The following is a 24,504-nucleotide window of genomic DNA, read 5'->3' as shown; positions in this document are numbered from 1 at the left end:
TAATAAAAGATAATCTAGCTACACACAGACCTCCCTGGAAAATATCATGTAAACTGTGTCGAATCTGCGAATCGGCAGTACGTAGTGACTTTCACAGCATGTGTGCTGGACTAATCACTGTAATGAAGGACGCTTGCAGTATATGAAGATCGGCGAATGCGGAGTCACGCCTGAAAGCAAATCGCGTCCCCACAAGGCACTTCCTGATATAAGCTTGCACCTTTGATTGTGTCATGCAACGGGGCATAGGCTCTCAAAACAAGCCAAACAAAGATCTTTCAGGCTGTCTTCCCCGTTTCTCCCAGAGTAGTTGAAGAAGCGACTTTTTCAGACAGGGTGTAACCTTGGCAAACAAAATGGACTACAGGGTGAGTGGGCATGATGTCAATTTGAAATAAGCTGTGCTTTAAAAATAGTATGTTCCAGCTATCCAAATATGATATGGTTATGTCACAATGAAAGCTTCGACTGTAGAAAATAAGGGTGTTTTGGGCCATCGTATTTTGTTACTTTGTTTTGTTAGTTCATTGTATCAGATCTAATAGGTGACTCTTTCATCTGATATAACATGTTTTACGTTCGCTGCAGGGAATTTAGGTGATTTTATCACGTAGAAAGATTATTATCTATTTGAAGTGTAATTTTTTTTAGAGAGCCTGGGCACAAATGTCGTACTGTTTATGTTTTATTATCATGTCGTATATCAAATTTTGTGTATGTCTTCTGTGGTGTGTAAAGGAGACACATCATGCTCAGCTGAGAGCTGTTATAATATTTCTCCTTCATATCATTCTCAGTAATAATCACTTGTCTGTGTGCAACAACCAGGTGCCGATAGGGAAATTTTTTGTTTCATTGTGTATGTGCTCATCAGAAGCCTTCCTGTGACAGGCTCAAACCCAGAGGAAGTGCTATTCTTAACAAGACTGTGTACAATAGGGGCAGATCTGTTTTGATTGCAGTCCAGCAGCATCTGTTGAGCATCTGTTTTTGGCTAGTCTGATGCTCATGTGATTCTCTGAGTGATCTAATGTGTGTGAATAAACATCATGGCAGGGATATTTAACCCCAAAAATAAAATTATGTCATCATATGGTCACCCTTATGTCATGTCAAACCTGTAGGACTTTATTTCTTCTGTGGAACAGAAAAGGAAGAATGACAGCCTCAGGCACAGACTCACCCTTCACTTTCACTCTTATATATATATATATATATATATATATATAATTTTTTTAACTATTGCTTGTACAGTTCCGTTCAAATGTTTGGGGTCTGTAATATTTTAAAAATGTTTTTGAAAGAAGTATCTTATGCTCACCAAGGCTGCATTTATTTGATCAAAAATACAGTAAAACAGTAGCAGTGTGAAATATTATTAAAAATCTGACTTCTCTGGTAATATATTTTATAATGTAGGCTAATTTATTCCTGTGATGGCAAAGCTGAATTTTCAGCATTATTACTCCAGTCTTCAGTGTCACATGATCCTCCAAAAATCATTCTAATGCTGATTTGCCTCTGAAGAGACATTTCTTATTATTATCAATGTTGAAAACAGTTGTTCTGCTTAATGATTTTTGTGGAAACTGATACTTTTGTTTTCAGTATTCTTTGATAAATAGAAAGTTCAAAAGAACTGTGTTTATTTGACATATACATTTTTTGTACCCTTATAATTGTCTTTAATGTCACTTATGATCGATGTAAAGCATCATTGCGGTTTTAATTTCTTTCTAAAATAATCTTCCTGATCCCAAACTTTTGAATATGGTAGAGTATATGGGTGATTGATTATGTGTGTGTATATACCTTTTAGCTATTTAAACTATTCAAATTAAACCTTTTTTTTTTTCTCCATGTAGGTCCAACTTGTATTTACTAAACACTTTATTATAGATATATTGTATTGAGTGCTATGAAAGATGGGCTGAGCTGCCATAGCACTTTCTGTTTGATCCTCTTTAAGATGTTGGAAACATGAGCTCTTTGACTCAACAACGGACAAATAATCAAAGCTTGACAAAGAGGGTGTGATTGTCTATTGTATACAATGTTGAAAGCAAGCGGTTAGGGGCTACAGCGGATTTTCTATAAACGTACTGGTTCGAACTAAACATATCCAAGTGCTCCAGACATGTTCTTTTACCACAATTGTGTTATCTATCATGTTCAGAAGATGTGTTAACATAGCAGACGTGTACATCTCTTTTGCAATGTGTTTCTGCTGATTTTGCCTTTTGCCTCTTTTACAAGATAACATAATCTCAGCATTTTATGGCACATTATACACTGAGAAGCTGTCTGTAGGTCTTGTTACATAAGACTGATGGTCACTGATTTTTGCCAAGTAAGACATGTTCCTGGATCAACATATTACGTTGATCCTGGAACAAGATTCCTGTCCAAAAATGTAGTGCTAACCCCTCACCCTACACCTAACCCTACCCATAAGCACTTTTTCTGGTTGTAAGCCTAAACTTGACATAAACTGTAAACTTGTCCTTTAAATCTGAATGGTTGATTGGGATGATGTTCCAGGATCAACAAAGTTATTAATCCAGGAACATGTTGTACTTGGTAAAATCACTTTCACCTACAGTAATACTGATAGGGATGCTGCCTTTAAAGATTTCGTTTCAGTGCAGTTGAAGTTCCATATTTCATGCTTTTGTTATATTTGGATCGTGAATGTGTGATGCACCTCAGTCCTGGTCAAAGTTTCAGTTGTTCACTCACATGACCTGTTTACCTGCTCCTCTGAATCCTCTGTACTTTGCAAACCCTGCTAAACCTGTCGGAGAGCTTGTCGTGGACTTAGAACTCCATTCAGGGGGTGTTGTTTAGCTCCTCTCTGATTTATTCATTATCTCCTTGACAAAATTATTGAAAATGAATACCTTTTAATTTGTTTAATAAAGTCTAATTAGGTGTCATTTATTGTGCTACATTCAAGATGATATATGGTTCTAGTATAACTAGTGCTCTTCACATGCTCAAAATGCAAATTATAGCTTTCAGTCGGGCTTTTGAAGAAGAAGTGAGATTCTCATTCAATTCAGATTACTTGGAGTTGACATGCTCATGAATATGGTTGGCTAAGACTTTGTTCAGTTGACCTCCAGGTTTCCTGCGTGCTGTTATGGCGATGCTATTGAGACACAATCTGCGCTGTTATCAAGCAAGACCACATTGTGCTGTAAAAAATAGTGATTGTGAAATGCGTCCACCAGATATAATTCTTTTTACCTGCTTTTTAAATGACATAAACTAGCCATTTATAAATATGGACTTTTCAGTATAATAGACTTAAACTAGTAATTTTTTTTTTTTTTTTTTTTTTTAGGGGATGTTTTATTGCACCCATATCCTTAGAAGCCCATTTTAAATCTGCTTTGGGTTTTGTGTGGCCAGTTTCTCATAACGAAGGTGTGGTCAGTAGGAACAATATCTGTGAAAGTAGTTATCTACTAAGCTTTCTATGATTCTTGTGGCTGAAGTTTGACATTCTTCTGCCACAGTTTGCTTAAGTGTCATTAGTGAAGCCAAGCTCCTGAGACAATTAAGTGTGACTCAATTCTCTATAGTAAGTATTTAAGTTTGAATGATTTTAATTTGCTAATTGCTGCCGTTATAATGCCAATCTGAGAACTGATAGCCAGCATGTTTGTACTTATTCAAGTAGTATCTAACCTTGAAGAATTTAGCTAGTAGGTTGTTTGAGTCCTCTATCAATGTTTATTAATTGATTTTATGTGGCTGAGGCTTGTAATTGCTGGTAAGTAGCCAATTATTGGTCTCTGTATTGAGTTCATGATTCACATCTGCTTAAGCTTTGTAGTTTGTACAAATCAGATTGGGTTCATTTGTAGTCTTGTTGCCTTGATTGCCTATAACATGTCTTCTTTCCTCATGCAGAGTGCCTTGGAGGTGTATAAGGAGATGGTGCTGCTGTACATAGAGGAGGCTCGGCGCTTTGTGAATTCTCAGTGTGCTGGTCTGGAGCCATGGCAGATCATTGCGACCACTTTGCTGTCCACGCTCGGTGCCGTGTGGCTAAAGGGCTTCCTTTTTCAACAAGATAGTAAGTGCTATTTATCATTCATGTCTATGAACATATGAATGTATCAGGCATATTAAACATGCTGTTAGGTTTACACTACCATTCAAAAGTTTGAGGTCGGTAAGATTTTTAAAATGTTTTTGAAAGAAGTGTCTTATGCTCAGCAAGGCTGCATTTATTTGATCAAAAATAATGGTAATATTGTGAAATATTATTACAATTTAAAAAATTTTCTTTTTTTAATATATTTTAAAATGTAATTTATTCCTGTATTTATTTATGTTTTTAGACATACAGAATAGAAGGTTCAAAAGAACAGGATTTATTTGAAATGGAAGTCTTTTGTTACATTATAAGTCTTCACTGTCACTTGATCAATGTAATGCATCCCTGTTGAATAAGGGTTGTTGTTGTTGTTGTTTTTATTACACAATTTTACTGACCTCAAACTTTTGAAATGGCAGTGTGCACATGATCTTGAAGAAAACGTTCTATGAGTCAATAAAGAAAAAAAAAAACAAAGAAATGCAATGAATTATTTTTGTTTTTATTTTTCAAATGTCTTTTCAAAAATGGTTAATAATAGTCAGTGCATATAATAGTTTATTTATAAGGTCTTTTCACAGTCATAGGCTACTGTGTTCTTTGTTACTGTGAAACAATCTGAAACATCATTATGTTGCAAGCTAATTGAAGGTAAATAAACATGTTTTCCCTTTTTGCTATTCATCGGTCAGGAAGTCTTAAAACAAAGTTGCTAAATGTCAAGGCCACTTGAACAATAATGAAATCTGTGGCACTTTTAAGCTTTATACGCTTCTGTTGAACTAGACACTATTTCTTTGTTTTTTTAATTCATTGTGGCGTGTTATGGTTGAGTCACCATCCAGAAACAATGGTTTCACATGAACTGAGGAAGAAAAACCAAATATTTACACTAAGGTCTCTCATTTTCCATGCCAAACTTTAGATGTCCTACATTTCTGTTAAAAATAAGAGATTGTTTGGAAGTCTCAAGCATTCACAGGCTTGAATTTTGTAAAGCAACTCAGATTTGGAAAAAATGCCTCACTGTGGAGTCATTTCATGTAACATCTTCACCACAATTTGCTCATTGTTCGTGTTTTCTAGGCCTGACGTCAAGAGCAAAGAAACAATTCTTTAAAATCATCAGAAAAATCCCATTTGTCGGAGCAACAGTAAGCATCTAGTGGTTTTATAGTTCCCTTTCTTCCTTCAGACTTCTCTTTCTGACTCAGTGATTTGATGATTAAGTCACTATTTCCATGCTGAAGTGGAAATAAAGCTTTTATCACACTTTCATAATATGATCTTGTGATTATACCAGGGTTTACCTTGGGTCATTAACCTGAATAGATTGCAATATGTTCTTGACTCCTTTGTCCTTTACGATATTTATCGGGATGCAGCTAACCAGCTTAACATTACAAAATACAACCTAAACATGCCTTAGACAGTGATTCTCAACCTTTTTTCTAACTTTTTTTGTACTAACAATTTGAGACTGTCAATATATTAAATTAATTCAATTAAATTATTTTTGTCATTCCTTAAGTTTGAGAACCACTGCCTTAGATCATTGGTAATTAATAGATATTAATTCATTAATAGATCTCCTTTTCTACATGCAGTTAGTGGAGAAAGTTACATAATATGAATAATACAGAAATTGTTTATTTTCCCCTCAGTTCCTCTATCCCCTATATTTCTGTTTTAGTTTAATATTCAGAGGTTTCTTTGACACTTTCTTTTTTCTTTTTTTTTTTTTTTTTCCCCTCATCAGATTCAGAATCAGCTCAACAAAGCATTGGATGACATGTCAGTGAGTCTGTGCACACTGAAGGAAGGCATGAGCTACACCAAACTCCTTCCGGCACAAGGCCTCACCCAAAAACAGCTCCTTGACAAGATCAGGGAGTATGAGACATTGAGTGAGTCACCTTCAGCCTGTCCCAACTCCCATCTGTTATAATGATGGAGAGCCCAAAGGCTTTAAAGATAAATCAGAAACTCTTGAAGTATCAGCCAGATGTTCTCAGACTGAATTTGCCCTGTAGTAGTGTGGGTGCAGTTTCTTTGCAAGCAAGTTTATTTACTAGGGTATAATGCCACTGGTTTAGAAGTCCCACTGTTGTTCTGTCATCAATCTTTTTTAATACTTATGATTTCAGGTGAGGTAGACTGGGCAAAAGGCAAGGTGTCAGGTGCAGTCTACTGGGGGGATGAGAAGCTCACAGATCTCCTGGTGAAGGTATAATGGCCTTTATATTATTTAGATCAATAATTCCCAACAAGGGGTATATGTTCCAGGGGGTACTTTTGTTAACCTGTAGAACTGGACTAAATAAATAAATAAAAAATAAAAGTAATAAACTTAAAATGTGTGCAATGTGCAGACTATTTGTGCTATCTGAGATGTCTGTTTCATCCAAAGTATTTATTTGCTTTTAGTGACTATAATAATAATAATAATAATAATATTATTATTATTATTATTATATTAATTATTTAAAAAATAATGTAATTATTAAATGTGATAAATATTATTACAATTATCTGTTTTCTATTTGAAAATATTTTAAAATGTAATTTATTTCTGTGATGGCAAAGCTGAATTTTCAGCAGCCATTGATCCAGTCTTTAGTGTCACATGATCCTTTATAAATCATTCTAATATGCTGATTTAGTGCTTTGGATCATTATCAATGCTCAAAACTGTTGTGCTTCTTAATATTTTGTGGAAACCATGATGCATTTCTTTTCAAGATTGTTTGACAAATAGAAAGTTCAAAAGAACAGCATTTATTTGTCACTTTTAAATAAGTTAATGTTACTGACCCCAAACAATAGTGTAAGAGTTAATGGGACATTTTTGGTTTGGTGTCGATGAAGTGCTACTTGAAGGGGTTGTAGTGATACATATGACAAACAAGGCTGGGAAACACTGGTTTAGATGTTCACTTTACTTTTGAATCCAGCAAAGGCTTTGTGAAAACAAGAAATAAATCCTGGATTTTGTTTTGTGTTCCTCTGGTTTACAGGTGTATGGTGATTTTGCCTGGTCCAACCCCCTTCACCCAGACCTGTTCCCTGGGGTTAGGAAGATGGAGGCCGAAGTGGTGCGGATGGCGTGTGCTCTATTTAATGGAGGGCCAGACTCCTGTGGCACAGTGAGTCCTTCTCACTATCTTCCCTGATGGAATAATGTGGTTGTGTAAAGTTTCAAGAACCCATAATTGAAGCCAATTTCCCTTTGCTCACTCACTAAACTAATTTGTAAAAAGGGTTCTGTTACATGCAAACAACTGTATATTAATATGTAAGAAAATAGCTAAATGTGGTAAATGTCTCCTTAACCAAATCTGTAGAATGCTACGAGGGTCTACATTCACACAGCAACAGAATAAGGTTGTCAGTCCAGCATTTTTCATTAGAAGACTCTTCACTGAAATCGAATTATTTGTTTTGTGTGTTCCTGTCATGAAAGGTTACTTCAGGTGGAACAGAAAGCATCCTGATGGCGTGCAAGGCATACAGAGACATGGCTCATGAACGTGGCATCAAACACCCAGAGATGTATGTACATGTCTCGGTCTAGACAAAACATCCAGCCTTTGCAGTCATAATACTCTCTTTTTGCTTTGTTCAATAAACCAGTGGTTGTCAATCAACACTGTAAACAATTTATTTTTCTATTTACTGTTTATTTTACTTGGGAAGACATTTGTAATTAGTGCACCTTTTAAAGGCAGTTATTTTATTCAAACTCAAAGTATAAAGTGATTTTTATTGTTTGTTTTGTCTATGCTGTAGCATTGCTCCAGTGAGCGTCCATGCGGCCTTCGACAAAGCTGCACATTACTTTGGGATGAAGCTCATTCACATACCTCTGGACAAGAAGACCATGAAAGTTGATGTGAAGGTACTGCTGTTTTGTTTGTTCACAGTAATCTGGTACATTTCTAATTCATTCAATGTTTTTGTGAATATTGACATTTTAATTTTTAACTATTTGTTTTTGACCATAGGCCATGAGGAGGGCCATCTCTAGAAACACAGCAATGCTGGTGTGTTCAGCTCCTCAGTTCCCCCATGGAATTATAGACCCTGTAGGAGAAGTGGCGAAGGTAATAATTGCTTATTAGAATGTCATCCAGTGCTTTCGTATCTGAAATATATTAAATAACTTCTTTTTTTCTTTTTTTTTTTCTTTTTTTTTTTTTAAGCTTGCTGTAAAATACAGCATCCCATTCCATGTGGATGCATGCTTGGGTGGGTTCCTGATAGTTTTTATGGAAAAAGCAGGTTTCAAACTTGATCCTTTTGATTTCCGCGTCAAAGGCGTGACCAGTATCTCAGCTGATACACATAAGGTGAGAATTTGATAGTGAGAGAAAGTAATAAAAAATACACTAGTGTTCAAAAGTTTGGTCGGTAAGATATATATATTTTTTTAAAGAAATTAATACTTTCATTCAGCAAGGATGCATTAAATTGATCAAAAGTGGTTCCTGTATAATGTTTTGAACTCCCTAATCATCAAAGAATCTTTAAAAAAGTTTCCACAAAAATATTAAGCAGCACAACTGTTTTCAATATTGATAGTGATAAGAAATGTTTTATGAGCACCAAATCAGCATATTAGAATGATTTCTTAAGGATCATGTGAAGAATGGAGTAATCATGCTAAAAATTCAGCTTTGTCATCACAGGAATAAATTACATACATATTGAAATAGAGAACCGTTATTTAAAATTGTAATAATATTTCATACTACTGTAATACTACTGTTTCTACTGTATTTTTGATCAAATAAATGCTGCCTTTGTAAGCATAAGGGACTTCTTTCAAAAACATTAAAGTCTTACCAAGCCCAAACTTTTGTTTGGTAGTGTATTTTTTTTTTTTTTAAATGGTACATTTTATTGTTATTTTAGTGAGTAAAACAATTATGCAAATAAACTTCTCAACGTTTATTCTGGGGTTTAGAAAGGAAAAATCTCTCAACTAATATTTTTATTGTATTCTGTCCGAATGTCATAAATGAAAATTACAGTAAAAATGCAAAGTCTACTTTATTTATTTATTTAAATCATTGTGTCCCCACAGTATGGTTATGCTCCCAAAGGCTCCTCAGTGGTGCTCTACAGTGACAGGAAATATCGCCACTACCAGTATTTCGTAGCGCCAGATTGGCAGGGAGGAATTTACGCGTCTCCATCCATGGCTGGCTCTCGGCCTGGAGGCATAATTGCAGCCTGTTGGGCTACTATGATGCACATGGGTGAGAACGGATACATTGAGGCCACCAAGAAAGTCATTGAGACAGCCCGCAAAATCAAAGCAGGGTCAGTATAATGTCATTCATTACATAACTCATAATTGTAAATGAGACACAGACAAGGTGTTGCTCTGAATGTATATCAACTGTGGAAAATGCATTTGCATGGCCAGTAACATTTACATGCCAGAAAAGACACTGTGCGCAGAAACAACATCTAAAAAAACTCTCTTCCCACAGAATCCGTGAAGTAGATGGGGTGTTTGTATTCGGGGATCCAGAGGTGTCTGTCGTGGCATTAGGTTCCAGTGTTTTTGATATCTTTCGCTTATCTAATGCACTGACTTCAAAGGGCTGGAATCTCAACACTCTGCAGTTCCCATCTAGGTATGGTTAAAAGAAAAAAGAAAAAAATGTGTTCAACGTGCAAGTTGTGAAAATAATGTACTGCTGCCCCTGAAACAGAATGAAAGTTTGTCAGGTTAGGAAAAATACACAAACACATACTTCATCAAAATTAGTTTGCCAGTGTATTATAGTTATGTAAAGGCATCAATGTAACAATTATGTAGTTAAAAAAAAACAAAAAAAAAAACATTTATGCATTTCACCATATTAACTTTAAATTATAGGTACTGGTCAGAAAACTTGTTACTTAGATCATTGTTCAAAGATCTTTTTGTTGTTCCCTTTTAGCATTCATATTTGTGTCACAATGCTACACACAAAGCCTGGAGTAGCAGAGCAGTTTGTCAGTGATGTGAAGAGAGAAGTAGCCATTATCATGAAGAATCCTAAAGAGAAGACCACGGGAATGGTGAGTTTCCTTTTCATTAGACATACCATCATTTATTGCACTCATATTTGGCTTAAAAAAAAAAAAGTAAAAATCTTACAACTTTGAGTTGATCTACAATACTGTTTGAGTTTGGGGTCGGAAAGATTTTGTAATGATTTTGAAAGAAGTCTTTTACCAGTCTGCTCACCAAGGGTGCAAAAATACCAAGGGTGAAATATTAGAAGGAATTAAAATAACTGTTTTCTACTTTAATACATTTTAAAATGTAATTTATTCCTGTGATGGCAAAGCTGAATTTTCAGCAGCCATTACTGCCATCTTCTGTCACCTGATCCTTCAGAAATCATTATAATATGATGATTTTGGTGCTCAGGAAACATTTCTTATTATTAGCAGTATTGAAAACAGTTGTGCTTTTTTTTTTTTTTTTTTTTTTTTTTTTTTTGTTATTGTTGAAACCTTGATACTTGATTTCAGGATTCATTTTTGATCAATTTAATGCGTCCTTGCTGAATAAAAGTATTAATTTCTTTAAAAAAATCTTATTGACCCCAAACTTCTGAACGGTAATTTATATGCTATTTTTATGTATTTATATGCTAAATTTGCACTCCTAGATGTTGACCAAATTCACTTTTAACAGATATTTAAACTAATTTTTGTCCAATCAAAAGTTCACAAACTACATATTTCGACTGTGACATATTATACCCAAAAATTCTTCATACAGTGGACTACCAGTAAAATTGATACAAATTTGGAACCAAAATTTATTCAGACACTTTGACCTGACCATGTTTTGCTTAAGTGTTATCTGACATAATTAAGATTAATTTTTTCTGACACAGTTCAACTCTGAGATCTTGTCATATTTTAGTACCATTTTTTTTTTTTTTTAAACTATAGTGAATAAACTGTATTAATGAATGAAATGTTCAAGGTGTCTGAATAAATTTTGGTTTGACTGTACATTTTTCTGGCAAAATGTTCATTGTCCTTAAAGCAGATGGGTAACATCTCTTTGCGCTTCCAGTCCACTTCAGTCTAGTTGTACATGTATAATCTCATCTAATAAACCGTAATGAAATTGTCCTTGTTTACTCTCCTCCTTTGTCGTAGGGAGCGATCTATGGCATGGCCCAGTCCATTCCTGACCGATCGATGGTAACCGAGGTCTCACAGGGCTTTTTGGACTGCCTCTATAGCACTGAGGTGCCCAAGATACAGAACAAGCACCACAAAAACCATAAGAACCACATGAATGGCAACTCCAAAGTGCACTAAGATTGACTGCCAGGGTCTCCACCCTTAGCTGGCTGAAGGGATGCTCACCACAATCATCTAATCATTAATTTACTTCATTCAGTCATCTATTTACAACTAACTATTTTATGTATAAGCCATAGTCACCTGATATTTTGGGATTCGTGACTGAGGAGCAACAGTATCCTGTCTGTAAGACTATGGAGACAGCTGCACAAGTTTCTGTGTGAATCTGTGAAGGGTCTGGGACATCTTAGTCTAATTTTGGTGAGCAGTGAGTGCAGTTTTACTCGTTTCATTTCTTCAGTTTCTTATTTTTATGACCTGTGCGCACCATATGTATTTGATCACACTCCCACTGTTATTTTTGGAAGTGTTTTCTGACACTTAAACCTCAGGATACCAGGGAATAACGCTGTCACAATGATTTAACATCTGGTGGTTTTTCACCCAAGTTATTGACAAACAGTTTAGACAGTTTCTGGTAATTAAATAACGCAGATTAGGATAAAATCCATAATATGATCAACATGGAAAAACCATAGTGTTAGTTTTTAATTATTCCCAATAGAAACTTGAAAACATAACAGACCATTTTAGAATGGTAGGGCTGCTCAGGTGAACCTATATTACAAATGTTTAGTTTTATTTATTTATTTTAAATTCCCCATATCTAGTATACATTTGATATTCCAGTCGCAAAACATCCATTTTATTGAAGAGAAAATTTCTCACTGTTTTTAAATGACCTGATATCAGGGCACACCTTAAATCCATTGACCACGTTGTGAAGTCAATATTACCTGGTTCAAATTCCCATCCATATGGGTTTTTAATGACCACATTTCACCCTATCTACCTCAAATCTATTTAAAATAATTGTAAACTTAATCATTGTTTCCCTTTTGTCTAAATCCTGAGAAATGTCACCCAAGTAGACATTTTGATCATCAGTCAATGCCATGCTCCAGGTTATGGTACTCTCTTTCATCGGGTTTTCAGAGAGTCAAAGACCCAGCTCTCTTTCCAATTGATTCATGAGTGTTCCTTTGAGTTATATTTGTGTGTTGTTGTTTTTGTTTGGTTTTTTTTGTTCCAGCTTAACTCAACTGAATGACAGCTAAGCCCTGGAACAACAAGAAGGGAAATTAATTTGTGCATGAAGTCAGTGATATGAGGAAGTGATGACATGGTACCATGGAAACATCACACCAGATCTTGTCAGCAATTTAATCCCATAAGCACTCATAATATTTGTGACCACTGTGTGTTTTTTTTTTATATATATATATTTTAAATCACTAATATAATGTCTCATATTTCAATGTTTTTGTTTTTCAGTTCAGTAATTTCCATGTACTTTTTAAACCTCTTTTTGGGGGCTTTGAATAGTAGGCAGGATAGTTTTTTTTTTTTTTTTTTTTTCTATGATACCACTGTAGTACAGTGTAGTTTCAAAAACTGTAACATGCCTTAGGCTAAGACTTAGATGTGGATTTTTGTCTTCAAAAAGTTACCCTTCTTGCCTAAATGAAGCATTTTAATGCCATTATGCAATAGTCTGTAATTACTGTAACTACTGAAACTGAGGCACCTTGATCTGAATATTTGAAGCATTACACGACCTTTACGGTTATGGTTGTATAAAGCACAAAACTAACAGCGTTCACCTAAATGCCTTTCACAGTCGTCAGGGTGTGTGCTATTAGATTAACAGTAGCTACATCAGCCTCAGGGACTAGGCCTTTACCACATCATGCAATCCATTTCAATTTTGTCCTGTAATGTTTTGTTGTTCCTATATAAATCAATAAACACGGTCCTAAAAAAAATATGAATATGCTGGTCGCATAATATATTTACTTTTCACTGTTTTACAGAATAATGTCTGATTTCGCCAAGGGCACCAATAAGCCAGGACCGCCACTGTCCACTTCCCTCCGTCTCATGTTTTTGAATTTTCATTGTGACTGACGTGTTTGACCAATGCAATCAAGTCTCTTGCAGCTTCTCATGTTCTAAAATGCTGTGCAAATTAAAAATTAAACTTTAGTTTTTGGATGCAGTTTTTGTCAGTAATTATATTTACTTTCTTCAACTTTATGTATTACTTAAAGGGTTAGTTCACCCAAAAATGAAAATTCTGTCATTTATTACTCAACCTTCATTAATCTTCGGAACGCAAATTTAGATATTTTTGTTGAAATCCGATTGCTCCGTGAGGTCTGCATAGGGAGCAATGACATTTCCTCTCTCAAGATCCATAAAGGTACTAAAAATATATTTAAGTCAGTTCATGTGAGTACAGTGGTTCAATATTAATATTATAAAGCGACGAGAATATTTTTAGTGTGCCAAAAAAAAAAGCAAAATAACAACTTATATAGCGATGGCCGATTTCAAAACACTGCTTCAGGAAGCTTCGGAGCGCAATGAATCAGCGGTTCGGAGCGCCAAAGTCACGTGATTTCAGCAGTTTGGCGGTTTGACACGTGATCCGAATCATGATTCAATACACTGATTCATTACGCTCCAAATCTTCCTGAAGCAGTGTTTTGAAATCGGCCATCGCTATATAAGTCGTTATTTTGCTTTTTTTTTTGGCGCACTAAAAATATTCTCGTCGCTTTATAATATTAATATTGAACCCCTGTACTCATATTAACGGATTTTAAATATGTTTTTAGTACCTTTATGGATCTTGAGAGAGGAAACGTCATTGCTCCCTATGCAGACCTCAGAGCCATCGGATTTCAACGAAAATATCTCAATTTGTGTTCCGAAGATTAACGAAGGTCTTACGGGTGTGGAACGGCATGAGGGTGAGTAATAAATGACAGAGTTTTCATTTTTGGGTGAATTTTGAATTTTCATTTTTGAAAATTCATTTTTTCATTTTTGAATTTTCATAACTTAAGTCTCTGAGATCCTGACACCTTGCACTTCCGAAGACTCCAGGTAGGCTGCCGTTCTGGAAAATGGGGGAACCCTAAAGGGTTCCTGATGGTTTCACACTTAATTCTTCACTTAAACGCTTTGCAGTAAACATGTGTCTTCTCCACCTGTTTTTAATCTGACCATGTTGACCCACTAAGCATTTCGCTGTCCAATGGTCATGCCTTAACTTTACAATTCTAGTATTGCACCCTTCTCATGGGTATTTAATAATTTTTGACTTTTCATTCTGAGTTAAATCTCTTTTTTGGCTCATTTTGCCTCTAAAAGAATTTTCATTTCTAGCCTTCATGAACAATTATATATCACTTATAAATTATTAAATACAAAATTAATAGTAGTTATTAAGATTGATGTGGTTTGGAATTGGTAAAATGTGCCTGGAAAAAAATATGATCATAAAATCACCTTGCATAATAATTATGCATGCACTGTACTTTAACAATCATGAAGTTCTTCATCAAATGTAGAACCTACTCAGACAATATGCATTTTTAGTTGCAGTAGAGAAAGGCTACAGGAAGCATAGCTGAAGTGCTTTGACAGATGATACATTGATTTCACAATGCCTAAGTTGACAAACATTAAGTTTAATACAATTTATTGAGGTACTAATCATGTCATCATTGGATCAAATGCAAATAAAGGCACTGTACATTTAGTTTAAAAAAGACATAGAACACAGTAATGTAATAGTGTTTCACCGGTCTCTTTAGTGTTCTTGCAATCCTCATCTCTGATCTGTAGTACTTTTATGTACTGTGAATTTGAAATGATTTAAAAGATGAAATTTGTCTTGACTGTACTATTAATACTTATTGGGAAAAGATCAAGTGTAACAGGCAGACAACACAGTCAAAACTGATATGGTGATAATTGTGGTACATGAAGTTTAACAATAATTTTTGATCCAGTTTTACAGGCTACACAGGTGGACTGACAAGCCGTCAAGCGAGAGGATCCATTCAGAAGACAGAGGCTTGATCTATGAAGGTTGCGAGGGTGATGTCACGCTGTGAGAGTCCTCCACATTCATGAGTACTGAGGGTGATTTGAACCTACCAGAGAAAAAACAGGCAGACACAGTCAACATGAAATGAAAATTGGCCGCATTTATTTTCTTCGTACACATTTCTGGTCAGTTAATCAGTACATATTATTCCAAAAAAAATCTTAATATTTTCTTATTAATGCACTAATGCACTCACAGTCATGACCCCTAATAAACTGGATTAAAAATGCTACACTAATTATTAGCCTTATTATCCATTTACCTTATTATACACGTTAAACCATTCGGGATGATGATCCATTTTCTCAGCCTGTAGTGCTACTCTGGACATGAACCCAAAAGCCTAAAGTGAAAAGAGCATGTCATAAGGTAGGCTATACGAGTTGTGTATGTAACACTAAATAGTGGCAGTTTTATATAAATTATTACCTGGTTGAAGTCTTTGAAGAGGAACTCTTTGTAAATGGCATCTCTCCCCACCACCTCCACCCACTGAGCATTCCTCATCATGGGCAGGAGGTGCTCCCTCTCCTCCATAGAAAGAGTCTGAATTTTCCCAGCCTTAGTGTTTAAAACAGTTCTGGTTAGAAAATATCTTAAAATGTAGTTTGTAAGAATGAATGTTACAAAGCATGTCACATCTCTGTAAGTAAAATGTTTATATACACTCCTGGGCAAAAAATGGGCCAAGCCCAAAATGGCAAAACACTAAGTTTTTAACTTGTCTAAACCACAAATTATTGGTCAGGAAATTAGCAAAATATAAGCAAATACACTACTTTAAAAAAAGCCATTGCTGTCTCAGAAAAACATCAAAGACAGAATGAAGTCTTTGGCAGAATATGGGAAGTTGTGTGCGGAGTGATGAATAACAATGAAACACAAGTCGCATGGTGATGCTCCAGAGTGGTGTCTTTGAAAATCTGCTGAGAAATATAATAATAAATGCATCTCTACCACAGTGAAGCATGGAGGAAGAGGTGTCATTGTGTGGGGAGCCTTTGTAAGACTGATGCCGGACTGCCTGGACCTAGAGAGGGCTACTCTCTGAGAAAACAAAGGAAATTAACATTTGAACTCTCTCTTGCAAAATTAGCATCCCCATCTGAGACTCGATCACACCTTCGTATTGTCTTAATCTACATTTCCTTTACTTCACCCCCTCTTCCCCCATCTCTCCTGTCCATGTTGAGATGACCTGAAATTCACCCAAAAATCTATATGGTTTAATGTGAACAATTATCATAACACTATACAAGTTTGGTATCATTTGAAATGTGTCGGTGCGACTGGTACAAAGGTCCCATCCTCACAGAAGTAAACCAAAAGGTTTTAAGTGTTTAGAGATACTTTGCTTACTGTGGTGGGTGTGCCCCTTTCACAGAGTTTTTTATGCAAATTAATACCTTCTGTCCTCGGTTAGTTGTAAACTACCCAAGTCTGGGACCTTGACTAATGTAAATTCCCATTAGGTAAAATATCAGTGCTGGTACTACTCGACCTCAGCGCTGCATTTGACACTGACGATCACAACATACTTCTTGACAGGCTGGAAAACTGGGTTGGGCTTTCAGGGATGGTTCTTAAATGGTTCAGGTCATACTTAGAAGGGAGGGCTTATTATGTGAGTATCGGTGACCATACGTCTGAGTGGACATCCATGACATGCGGAGTCCCTCAAGGTTCAATACTTGCACCCCTCCTGTTCAACCTATATATGCTGCCACTGAGCCAAATAATGAGAAAGAACCAAATTGCATATCACAGCTATGCAGATGACGCCCAGATTTACCTTGCCCTATCACCTAATGGGGTGCAACGGATTCAGATTACTCACGGTTAGGTTTGTATCACGGTTTTAGGCTCACGGTTTTGGTACGGTTCGGTATGTGCTATGTTCAGGTAAAAAATTACTACTGTCAAACAAAAATAAAGAAAATAAGAACAAATAATCAAACAGCACAAATAAATACAGTAAAGCAAAGATACAAATAAATAAAGCTTTTCCGGTTTTTCATGTATCCAGTTTTCAGGTACAGAAATTGAAAAAAATAGCTAATAAAATGTAAAACAACATTGCATGTAATCTTCACTGTATAAATTACATAAGATCAATCATTATTAATTATTAAGTTACAATTCAGTCATGAGCAATGAGTTATTTCCTTGTCTTTTGTTGTTTGATTAACATTAAAAGCAGGAATGCAAGGGCTGCCTTTAAGGGCTGACATTGAGACATAATACACGAATCTGTACACTGATACTGAACATATGCGTTCTTTCTTGAGTGTATAAGTTCACTTAAGTTATAACCTACTATGCTTGCTAGGATACTTGCCATGACGGGCATGTTGACATAATTTTGTGTGAATTTGTCCATTCAAGCACAAGACTTGAAAGAGACCTCAATATTTGAGGGCTGACTCGGATGAGTGCATAAACCTTCTCACAGCGCGCGCGCAAGTTCTCTTTCGCGCCTTACACTCGAATGTTTAAATTGGCAAGGCTTAAATGAGTTTAGTTTAAAGGCAGATAGCAACGTGTGCTGTTCAGGTCTCACCTGCGCTCGCGCGCTATCAACACCCGGGTGATGACGGCGAAATGACTGGTCATACGGCACTTTAGGGGAAGCCAGAATGCGTATCCATCGACAGAAACATACATTAGCCTTACTCTGTCTGTCTGTTTTATTTATTTTCTACAAACCATATTATAGATGCATATGCGTCGTCAGATATGAGATGAACCGCGCGGTGCAAATGCGTGCCGAACCGAGTATGCAGAACGGTACGGTTCGATTTTTTACCGAGAACCGTTTCACCCCATCTCCTAACGACTACAGCCCCATTGACTCCCTGTGCCAATGCATTAATGAAATTAAAAATTGGATGTGCCAAAACTTCCTTTAGTTAAACAAAGACAAAACTGAATTCATTGCGTTTGGAAACAAAGATGAAGTTCTCAAAGTGAACACATACCTTCACTCTAGGGGTCAAACAACTAAAAATCAAGTCAGGAATCTTGGTGTGATTTTGGAGTCAGACCTGAGTTTCAGTAGCCAAGTAAAAACAATAACTAAATCAGCATATTATCATCTCAAAAATATTGCAAGAATTAGATGCTTTGTCTCCAGTCAAGACTTGGAGAAACTTGTTCATGCTTTCATCACCAGCAGGGTGGATTATTGTAATGGACTACTGGCCTTCCCAAAAAGACCATAAGACAGCTGCAGCTCGTACAGAACGCTGCTGCCAGGATTCTGAGCAGAACCAGAAAATATGAACACATCACACCAGTCCTCAGGTCCTTGCACTGGCTTCCAGTTGCATTTAGAAAGTACTTTTAAAGTACTGTTACTTGTTTATAAATCATTCAATGGCCTAGGACCTCAATACATTGCAGATATGCTCATAGAATATAAACCTAACAGATCACTCAGATCATCAGGATCAAGTCACTTAGAAATACCAAGGGTTCACTCAAAGCAAGGAGAGTCTGCTTTTAGCTGTTACGCCAGCCACAGCTGGAACCAGCTTCCAGAAAAGATCAGATGTGCTCCAACAGTAGCCACATTCAAATCCAGACTCAAAAAATATCTTTTTAGCTATGCATTTACTGATTGAGCACTGTGCTATGTCCGAACTGTTTGCACTTTATTTTATACGTATTATATTTTTATTCTTTTAATTCTTTTTCTTGTTTTAATTTTATTTTTAATGCATTTTATATCAATCTTTAATGTATCATCTTTTTATTTCTGACTTTTAATGCATTTTAAATCTTGTTGTCTGGTTGAAAGAGCTGGGAGAATTAGGAAGTAAGCATTTGTTATCCCTGGATGGAGCTCTGACAGAGTTAGTCCAGGAAGATTTGTCTGTAAGGGTACTGTTTAAACGCACAGCTACCCTGACAAATATTTTTACAGCGTGAGGAAGATCCATTTAGATCCGCTCTGATGGATAGATCCGTTTAGATCCGCTCTGACGGACAACAAAAAACTCCCTGAAACTTCCTAACTCTTCCATCCAGATAGTGGCATTCTCTGTTTTTACTGTTATTTTTATTTCATATGCGTTCTATTTTTATTATTATGTATTTGGTTCTTCTTTATGTAAAGCACTTTGAATTACCATTGTGTATGAAATTTGCTATACAAATAAAATTGCCTTGCCTTGCCTTAACTCATGTCTCCTTTGGAGGAGGTCTTGGTCTGGTATTTAAGGAAATGCTGCAAAGGGCTCAATGTGTTCAGATCTATGGGGACTAAATAATGTATTCTAGAATGAGCAAAGTGGGTACGGCCTCTAGAATATTAGTGATTGCCTCTGTCTAATGACCAAGACTGACGAGTTTGTGAGTATGAGATCGTATACCCGGCCGGTGCGAGACTGAAAGCATTATAGGAATCCGGATGAACAAATGACCAATAATAAATTGACATTCTAAACCAAATTTGAGGTCTTGATAAAATGGAGTCAGATGAAACTTAAACTGGAATTAAACTACTTTGCCAAGCTGAAAAGACCGAATGCGTTGGGCCGTTTGGGCAGGCCTTATACCGTTTAACTGCTGATATTGGTGCTGCTTCACTGTGAAAAGTCATTTAATGCTTCAGAGTACAGTAGAATATTGCAGAATGGCTTGCTTCCCACAAATGAAAAAAAAATGTTGTCTAAAGAGGACTGATCAGATGTTATTTTGCAAAGACAACCAAGAAGTGGCTTGAGAAAAAAGTCCATCAGGCTCATGTTTTGGTCTTGGTCAGAGTCCAGATTTGAAACCTATACTGAATATTTCGTCTCACATTAAACTCAAACTAACTAGGGGACATTTTTCAACTACTCATGAACTGTGTGAAGCCAATCAAGCCATCAACATTGAGTATTGTACATATATTTATATATTGTGCATATATTTTATTAAATACCTGCATAATAATATAACACAAATTATTTATAAAAATTAAATAGTACTGTATTTAATTGCAGATGTTGTACATACTCAGATCATTATTTGTTAATAGTTTTGCAAACACACTCTTAAGCAACCATTCCTAGGGGGATGTTTCAGAAAAAAGCACTGTGATTGGTTGTTGTGAGCCCCATATGGAAACAATGATGACTTGCATTTTCAATTTTAAGAGCTTCCACCATGTAGTTGGGGCAATGAAATTCCAAAGCAACTTAACCCTTCCCCTTTCCCCTTTAAGTAAAGATCACATGAGCTTTAAGCACAGGTCTCTTTCAAAAATATATATTATTATAATATATTGAAATATGCATTTATAAAAAGGTACCTGACCTGAAAATATAGGCTTTCTATATTTTCTCTATATGCTTTATGTGATACATTTTGTGCACTTAATTGAATGAAAGGGAAATTAAGTTGATTTGTGTCCGCATTTTCTTTTGTACTATCCACACACTATAGTCCCTGAATGAACCATCAGTATATTGCGTCAGAGAGCTTGTACAAACACATGTCAGTCATAATGAAGCTCAAACACAGATAAAGCAGACTGACATCAACAGGTCTCTTAGCAACAGTGTAATCTGCTGAACTAATGCTGCTGCACGAACAGACACGGCACGACAAAGACGAAGTAAAACCATGACAGTTCTACCAAATGAATATCAGACCTTAATAAGTTAATGATAACGACATGAACAATTTTATAAGGCAAAACACGAAATCTGCAAAAACCCTTACTCGATTGTGTCTAAAAACTGCTCGAATAATATGAAAATAGAACGTCAGATTGTTAATATAAAAAAATATCACGATACCTGTTCAGACCATTCCAATATATTTGAAGCATTTTGTTTGTGTGACAAAATGTTATGCATTTATTTGCAAAGTTAAGAGTTATGTACAAAGACATAAAGTGGTTGTTAATCCACATGCAATAAGTAATAAAAAAATAAAAATATAACTTTTTATATATTTAATATATATATGTTTTCTCTTACCATGTTGGAAGAGCTGTGCGTGTAGCGCTGCTATAGTCTCGTGCAAGCAGCTGGATTTCAACCTGTGGCCAGAGCGCGAATTTACGAATCCTACTATAGTGAAGGGACGTCTTATGAATATTAACTAAGTTTCGTGTCGGACGCTCTTGAAAAGTTGCCAGGCTACGTCAGCACGCACTATTTAATATTAATATAGGGGCCCTCTTGCTGCTGTCCTGCCAGGCGCCTGAATAAAATATAAGTGTGAAAACAGAGAGGCGTTCCAGACAGAATATAATTAGACCATTAACAAATTATAACAGCAAAACTTTTCCTAACTTCATACAGATCGTCAAACGACAAAACATTGGCGTATAACATCAAGCATCTGTTCGGGAAAAATGCGAGCTATTTTATTTGTTAATGTGCGCGTTAATGACTGCTGTTCATGCCTGAGAAGGTCTGAATTCGACACAACAGGAAATTATCCCTGTTAAGTGAAAGGATTCAACCAGGGTCACACACACTTTCAGAAAATAACAACACAGTAAAACGGAATAATTAACATGACAGAGTACAAACATGAGAAGTTATCATTTCCCGTTTTCCCCTAAGATAAGATTTTTTTTTTTTTTTTTTTTATCAAGATCATTTCTATTGTTCTCTTTTATACACTTATAACATGTTTTGAATGCTGATCATTGTTATTCTGTCTTTTATGAATGAAGTATCGTCTTCACACTTAACGTTTTTAGCAGTGTTCTCCATTCTTTTTTATCTAGCAATTACATACTCCTAGTCAATTAACCCTCATATCTTTGGTGAATCCTGTGGTGTCTTCTAGTAATAAAACTCCAACACATTTCAAAGATCACTGTTATCACATGTACAGTGATCTTTGAGCTCTCTTTATTTTCATTTACACAAAACGAAGAAAAAAGAAATACAGCAGATTTGGAATTAACAATGAAGATAATCAAGATCTTGAATGTTTTCTTTTTTACTCTTCTCTCAGCAGGCATGTGTGAGAGAAGTCATGAAGGTAGGTCATAATTATGGTATTCAAGTTGTTTAAAATGTGTAGAAAATAAGTGTATTGTTAGGATACTGCAATCTCAGCGCCTCTGTTCTTTTCTTTAGTTTACATGCTGAAAATGGATCAGGCATTGCTAACATTCCATAATGAACTTCCACACAACATTAGTGTTTACTACACCTCAGATTACTGTTATAAGGTATTTCAAATTTGTTTTGTCTTGTGACTTATGAGTGTTTAAAGCATTTTCTGTACTGACAGAAATATAAATAAATTTGTTCCATTCACAATATGTACAGGTTGAGTTTTGTGACCAATATAAACCTTTATATAATTTCTCATACTAGCCTGTAGAGCCTGCTTGAACTGTAAAAAAATGGCTTATATTAAATAAATGTTAAATAACAGATATCTACGTCTTCTACAGTGTCTTTATCAGCCCCTTGCCACAGTTGGGATTGGTCACAATATTTCTGTGGTGGTGAGCACACAGTTCACACTGACTCTAAGAATCGTACCTGTAGATGGAAATGGCACTCTGTGCAGGTAAGAATCACCTTGAACTACACCTCAACTTGCTAATTATGGTGAATATATTATTTAACATCATCCTTTTTTCTTAATTGAGAAGTTTTAAATAACTCTGTTATTAAAAAAATGGTACAGAAGGACCTTACATAGGCTATATATATATATATATATATATCCCTAATAGCAGCCAGTTGCATTTGCAGTCAGTGAGACTATTTATGAGCATGTGTTTGAATGTGACCTGGCTTTAGTGCTGCCCTTTGTAGAATTCCTCACTGTGCATTGATTGCACTGCATTTTGGGGTTAACAAGCTGACACTGAAATAATGATGAAAAAGACCATTGAGACATCAAAGCTTGTGGTCCTCTCACAAACCTCAGCTGGGATGTTGGAAGCAGGAAACTGTAGTCATATTTACAAACAACCTGGGCCTCAAACAGTCTTGAAGTTTTGGGCCGTTTTCAAATAGGTTGTCGAGGGTGTCTGATTTCATAAGACAAGTCACAGTATCTCTCCCACCCTATGGCTGAGGTCTAGTCCTGGGCTTCTTTAAGATCGATACTGAGGTCCCTTTCCAGACCGAGCAGTTATCGATTTACCTTCTCCCCCAAAGAACGTGCTGGCCACTATGTCATTCCCAGGCCGATCAATAAAGTCTTATAGTGCACATTTTGGGGGATGAAAAGGGTGAAATGGGTTCAAATGTTGCAGTTTTCACGGTTGCCCTCTAGATGGCCCCCTTCAGCCTCTTGTATGTCATTGTTTGTTTTAATTTTGCTCCATGCTTGTACAAAGAGGCATTTATATATACAATACAATCAGAAAACACTAAAATATTGGTGTTAAACTATATAAATCAGCTTGATTTTAATAAATATAAAGTGAAAGTTGATTTTTGGACTACTTTAGGTAAACAGTTACATGATAGGTTACTTACATCAGTCAGCAAACAATTTATGGTTAACAAGAAAACAACAAATTCATAAATCTGGAAATGCTGGTGATGACGTGTAACAGAAAATGTAAATAACATTTAAAAAGAGGAAAGCTTTTTAAACAAAACATTAAAAATTCAATAACCGTCATCATGACTATAAGGATGTGATGGATGGATCAGTGTTTTATTACATGTTGATGACATTATTTCTCCTCCCTAGTCTGAGTCAGACATTTGAGGAAGCTGGCCATTATTCTCTCTGGATGAGGCAGCCTGGCTTGCTAAATGATGTAACCTGTTCTCTCACTGTGGATAGGAGTCCAAATAATGCATACCTGCGTAAGTATACATACTGTGTAATTAAAAACATTAAATAAGTCACCAAAAGACATGTATTGTGTTCCAAAGTTGAGCATGGAAGTGCCTTTCTCATATCCCAGGAGTCAGATGAGACTGTATTGATCCGATGAACTACTCGTTTCTTGAAAAAAACAGCTCAAAGAAAAGCTTTTCTGCCATGTTTGTTTTGGAAGATGCCCCGGGAGGGGAGCATTGTAGGAAATACATTAGAGGAGCGTGAAGGATTAAAGCATAATGGGGTTTTGAAAGCACCACGCTCCATAATGTGCAGTCTACTTTGCAATAGTGCAGATTAT

General features: G+C 35.9%; 3 protein-coding genes across 5 annotated transcripts in view; 2 read left to right on the top strand and 1 right to left on the bottom strand.

The window, feature by feature from the left end:
- The first annotated feature begins 113 nt into the window (after nucleotides 1–113).
- sgpl1 (sphingosine-1-phosphate lyase 1) lies at nucleotides 114–13,493 on the top strand. The gene is made up of 14 exons (XM_051915847.1): nucleotides 114–368; nucleotides 3,919–4,084; nucleotides 5,195–5,262; nucleotides 5,868–6,015; nucleotides 6,256–6,335; nucleotides 7,126–7,254; nucleotides 7,572–7,660; nucleotides 7,898–8,006; nucleotides 8,113–8,211; nucleotides 8,311–8,457; nucleotides 9,195–9,433; nucleotides 9,607–9,753; nucleotides 10,063–10,183; nucleotides 11,285–13,493. Exons 1-14 carry the CDS (start codon nucleotides 357–359, stop codon nucleotides 11,447–11,449), a joined length of 1,719 nt encoding a protein of 572 aa, XP_051771807.1. The 5' UTR covers nucleotides 114–356; the 3' UTR covers nucleotides 11,450–13,493.
- A 1,474-nt stretch (nucleotides 13,494–14,967) lies between these two features.
- pcbd1 (pterin-4 alpha-carbinolamine dehydratase/dimerization cofactor of hepatocyte nuclear factor 1 alpha) lies at nucleotides 14,968–21,516 on the bottom strand. 2 transcript variants are annotated; one of them, XM_051915845.1, is made up of 5 exons: nucleotides 21,365–21,431; nucleotides 16,353–16,442; nucleotides 15,825–15,956; nucleotides 15,658–15,738; nucleotides 14,968–15,441 (listed from the first exon to the last, which is right to left on the bottom strand). In XM_051915845.1, exons 1-5 carry the CDS (start codon nucleotides 21,365–21,367, stop codon nucleotides 15,349–15,351), a joined length of 399 nt encoding a protein of 132 aa, XP_051771805.1. In that variant the 5' UTR covers nucleotides 21,368–21,431; the 3' UTR covers nucleotides 14,968–15,348. The 2 variants fall into 2 exon arrangements, with proteins under 2 accessions (XP_051771805.1, XP_051771806.1); XM_051915846.1 differs by lacking the exon at nucleotides 16,353–16,442 and having other exon boundaries at nucleotides 21,365–21,516.
- Nucleotides 21,517–21,596: 80 nt separating this feature from the next.
- Nucleotides 21,597–24,504, top strand: part of si:dkey-192p21.6 (uncharacterized protein LOC565246 homolog) — a 33,547-nt gene continuing 30,639 nt past the window's right edge. Inside the window, exons 1-5 of one of the 2 annotated variants that reach the window (XM_051915844.1) lie at nucleotides 21,597–21,835; nucleotides 22,362–22,385; nucleotides 22,484–22,578; nucleotides 22,807–22,925; nucleotides 24,069–24,187. In XM_051915844.1, coding sequence (XP_051771804.1) covers nucleotides 21,745–21,835; nucleotides 22,362–22,385; nucleotides 22,484–22,578; nucleotides 22,807–22,925; nucleotides 24,069–24,187 — 448 coding nt within the window. In that variant the 5' untranslated portion in view covers nucleotides 21,597–21,744. Of the gene's footprint in view, nucleotides 21,836–22,358; nucleotides 22,386–22,483; nucleotides 22,579–22,806; nucleotides 22,926–24,068; nucleotides 24,188–24,504 lie in introns of both variants that reach the window. The other variant, XM_051915843.1, reaches the window with a different exon arrangement.

The sequence above is a fragment of the Ctenopharyngodon idella genome, chromosome 13 (genome assembly GCF_019924925.1).
Source record: "Ctenopharyngodon idella isolate HZGC_01 chromosome 13, HZGC01, whole genome shotgun sequence".
Lineage (NCBI taxonomy): Eukaryota > Metazoa > Chordata > Actinopteri > Cypriniformes > Xenocyprididae > Ctenopharyngodon > Ctenopharyngodon idella.
Note: the sequence above shows the minus strand (reverse complement) of the source record. Positions and strands in the feature narration are given on the sequence as shown.

What these genes read in the sequence shown, in the direction of transcription:
- sgpl1 (XM_051915847.1), top strand. An exon ending in CTTCCTTTTTCAACAAGATA is followed by an intron (nt 4,085 to 5,194) that starts GTAAGTGCTATT and finishes CGTGTTTTCTAG; the next exon opens with GCCTGACGTCAAGAGCAAAG. An exon ending in GCCCGCAAAATCAAAGCAGG is followed by an intron (nt 9,434 to 9,606) that starts GTCAGTATAATG and finishes CTCTTCCCACAG; the next exon opens with AATCCGTGAAGTAGATGGGG.
- pcbd1 (XM_051915845.1), bottom strand. An exon ending in TCTTCAAAGACTTCAACCAG is followed by an intron (nt 15,739 to 15,824) that starts GTAATAATTTAT and finishes TTTTCACTTTAG; the next exon opens with GCTTTTGGGTTCATGTCCAG. An exon ending in GGTTTAACGTGTATAATAAG is followed by an intron (nt 15,442 to 15,657) that starts GTAAATGGATAA and finishes TTTCTCTGGTAG; the next exon opens with GTTCAAATCACCCTCAGTAC.